Here is a 3,856-nt window from a genome sequence, read left to right on the forward strand (position 1 = left end):
AAAATTGCTCGTGGGATTTTCCTAAGGCCTAAGATCAATAACAACTTGTGCTTGTGTGCGTATTTCTTCACAGATGCTCAGAGTATGTCCACATATGTTATCTTATTTATCCTCACATCATCTCGTAAGAAGGGGAGGAGGGGAACCATTTAACTATGACTCATATCCGTTGATGGAATGGGAATGTTTAGTCCTTGGGAATCTTAATGCCCTGTGTTTTGAAGATACGAGCACCTCAAAAGGAGCTGCTGGACATATCTTCACTTACCTCAGGAACACAATGTATCTTAGAATCCTGTCTTTGAGAATTTATTTTATTTTATAAGGCTGTGCATTTTGCTACAAGAATTGGCCAGCAAGAATATACTCAGTCAATATGAATTTTAAACATTTAAAATTCTTTCCAGACTGGAAAAGCTACAACTAAAAGTTGTGGTTTCAGAACTCGTAAGTGCACTCATGTGGTAAGAGGAAGGAATGGTTTCAGATTTCCTCCGGAGTTTGTCTTCTAACCCCAGAAACCAAGGAGTAGATTAATTTGCACAGATAACACCAGTAACCCTTTAGTGTCCTTTGAATACGGTTAATGTGACTATCTTACTCCCTCTCAGCCCCCCACCTCAAATGTGTATTAGGTATTTCAGTGACAATTTATGAACAACGTGCAAATGCATATGGTTTTCTACATTAAGATTTCATCGGAGGGAGATGATACATAATAAACTTTTTAAGTGAATGTACTAATATTCCAGCTCTTAAATAGTAATCCGGTAGTCACATGCCCCAAATTACATTTTTATTATGTGTTTAGTTGTGTACAAAATATGTTGTAATTTACTGATGCATGTGCAGCAAAATATACTATCACATACAACAAAAATACACCTTTTATTCTTCTTCCCCTGCCCCTGAAAATGGCAACACTGTTTTGGCAGTTCAGCAGCTAAAAATAAAGTGCTATAATTAAGCAGTATTGGAATGTCTTCACTTGACAAATGTGATGTACAATTTGAGTATACAACCACATCTTTGTTAGTTTTTTCACAGAACAGGAAATCCCACATCCTGACCTGAACACCTCCAGAAGATACAAAGATTTGTATATATATGTACACATGTATACACTGTATATGTAAAGTGCCAAAGAGCCTCTTTGTCTTTTGTGAGTTTGATGTATTTATGTTTCTTCTTGCTTTCTTTCTTTCCAAAGTCAGAATCACACTCCTGGGATCTTTGAGTTCAGCAGCAGGCACCGAGAAGCTCACTAAAGGCTGGCTTGTTGTGGGTGTGGTGTTGGTGAGAGGCCCGAGGGAGCCTTCAGACCTCACTGGGGGACCTAGAACGGAAGGGCACTTTGGACTGGAAACAGCCACAGAACAGGAGCCACAGGGCACGCTGAACCTCCTGGTTGCGGAAGGCATAGATGATAGGATTGATCATGGAGTTGTAGGTGGCGGGCAGCAGGGTGGCGTAGGTATAGACTGCCGGGTCCTCGCGGCTGCCTACCACGCAGTAGATGGCGAAGGGCAGCCAACTGGCGCCAAAAGTGCCCAGCACCACAGCCAGCGTACCCACACCCTTCCTGGTGGCTGCGAGGTGGGGCGGCGCCAGGCAGTGCTGCTGCAGCGCGATCTGGTGTGCGTGGCGCCAGACCACCTGGCAGATGCGCACGTACAGGTGCAGCATGATGCCAAAGACCGCAAAGAACGCAGCGGAGAGCAGCGCCACGTGGCTGCGTGTCAGCGGGCGCACCACGCTGCAGGTGGCGCGCTCTGCTAGGCAGTTCCAGCCGAGCACCGGCAGCAACCCGAGGCCTAGGGACACCGTCCAGGTGGCGGCGAGCAGGAAGTGCACTCCCAGCAGGGTCCGGCGCGAGTAGTAGGTGAGCGCGTTGTAGAGAGACAGGTAGCGGTCCACCGTGATGGCCAGCAGGCTGCTGACCGAGGCAGCGAAGGAGGCCACGAGGAAGCCCACCGTGAGCAGGCTCACCGTCTCTGAGGGCACCACGTACTGGAACACGAAGTGAAGGATGAGGCCGCAGCCCGCCAGCAGGTCGGCGGTGGCCAGGCTGCCCACCAGCACGAACATGGGCGTGCGCAGCGCGGGGGTGGACGCGATTAGCGCCACTACCAGCGCGTTTTCGCCTGCGATCACCGTCCCCGACACGCACAGGAGCACGTCCCAAGGATTCACCGCCGACAGCAGCAGCCCCGGCGGCCCGGCCGGCAGCTGAGAAGACAGCTCCAGGGACACGTTAGCTGCGCCGCCGCCCCCCAGCGCCGCCGCCGCAGGCGGCCCCCATTCACCGCTGTCCCGCGCCCCTGCCGCTGTGGCCGCCGCCGCCGCTCCCTCGGCCGTCACTGCCACCACCTGGGACTCGTTGAGCGAGGAGGCGCTCGCGTTCATCGCGGCCTGTGGCTGCACCCTGCGTGGAAAAGGGAGAGCAAGCGTCAGGTGTGTGGGTCAAGCCTCCAGGGAACTTCCCCGGGTGCCTGGCTCATATTGCTCATCCCACCCCAGGACCCCAGAGCAGAGCGAGGAAGCAGTATTGTTTTATTTAATTAATTACCTGTTGAGTGACTGAGCAAACGTGTGAATGAAATGCACACGAATGCCCGCACAGATAGATCTGAGTTTTTGCACAGATGTGTACATGGATAACATGCACTAGCCTGCACACAGATCAGTCCCGTAAGTGTGCCTGTAATTGCACACGCACCCGTTTGCCCCGAGCTAGGGGTATCAGCCTTGGCGAGTCCCGCCTGGGCTCCGGCCGACGGGGTTAGGCGTTCTCCTAAACTGGGCGGCGGAGTCGCTGTCCGCGGTGCTGAAAGCGAACTTTCTGAGGTCGCGGAGTCCAGCGGGCCCTGAAGGCCACAGAGATCCCTGGGAAAGGGGTTTTGGGGAGGGAAGCTGGGTGTCTGTGTATGGGGGGGGGGATGTGGAGCCAAGCGTGGCCCCATTTCTCCGGCTTTAAGGACTCATCCCCTGGCCATCCTTCACCCCTTCCCCACTCCACACCCTCAAAGTTCCTCTCGGGAGCCGGGCTGCTCACCTGGGGAGTCAGGGCTTCAGGAAGTCGCTGATCATGAGCGCTGCGGCGGGGCGCCAGGCTGCGCTCCCCGCGCGGACTGAGCCTATGCCTGCGGGGCGGCCGGGTCCGCGCGGAGCAGGGCGCCGGGCGCCTGTGGCTGTGCGGGCGCCGCCGAGAGTGACAGACACAGTCAGAGGCAGAAAAGGCGGCTAGGAGCAGCGCGCCCGCTGGAGACTGACAGGCAGGGCGCGGTGACGTCAGGCTCCCGGCTCCTGGGTGCGAGGCGGCACTCACTCTGCTCCACCGCCCATCGCTAACCCGCCACCCCCGTCTCTCCTCCCCCAAAATACGTGTCAGAGGGTTCAAGGAGGGAGGAGAAGCCGGAGCAGCCGCCCTAGTCCAGAACGTCCAGGAATGGGATGAGGGACCGAGGAGAGGGAGAGAGGAATGAAGCCTTTGAGGAGGGTGAGCTGGGAGGGGAGGGACCAGGTGTGAGCTGCTCAGCCGGGCCGCGTAGCCCACGGTCAAAGGTCACTGAGAAGCTCAGGTCGAAGTACGCGCCCCTGAGAAAAGGGAGGTTAGGGCAGGGAGGTCTGACCACAGAGTTGCTACCTTTAAGATAGATACAGTACTGTGTTGAGAGCAGGAATGAATGAACTAGGGGGAAAATGAGCTTTCTGAGAGGATGTTTGTGGTACAGGGTGTCAGTTGAATACAGCCAGAGGAGAAATTTAGAATTGAAGAAAGAGAGAAAAGATGGGACATTTGAGGAAAACAGCCTTTTTGGAAGTTACCTGTGCAATTCCCACCCCCCTCCCCCCC

At 54.5% G+C, this 3,856-nt stretch overlaps 1 protein-coding gene across 1 annotated transcript; it reads right to left on the reverse strand.

Annotated features, from left to right (window-relative positions):
* Positions 1 to 407: 407 nt before the first annotated feature.
* GPR6 (G protein-coupled receptor 6) lies at positions 408 to 3,323 on the reverse strand. Its single transcript, XM_036075287.2, has 2 exons — positions 3,056 to 3,323; positions 408 to 2,425 (listed from the first exon to the last, which is right to left on the reverse strand). Exon 2 carries the CDS (start codon positions 2,404 to 2,406, stop codon positions 1,318 to 1,320), a length of 1,089 nt encoding a protein of 362 aa, XP_035931180.1. The 5' UTR covers positions 2,407 to 2,425; positions 3,056 to 3,323; the 3' UTR covers positions 408 to 1,317.
* Between the last annotated feature and the right edge of the window lie 533 nt (positions 3,324 to 3,856).

Source organism: Halichoerus grypus, chromosome 9 (genome assembly GCF_964656455.1).
Source record: "Halichoerus grypus chromosome 9, mHalGry1.hap1.1, whole genome shotgun sequence".
NCBI classification, from domain to species: Eukaryota; Metazoa; Chordata; class Mammalia; order Carnivora; family Phocidae; genus Halichoerus; species Halichoerus grypus.

What these genes read in the sequence shown, in the direction of transcription:
- GPR6 (XM_036075287.2), bottom strand. Translation starts at nt 2,406, where the DNA reads ATGAACGCGAGCGCCTCCTCGCTCAACGAGTCCCAGGTGGTGGCAGTG.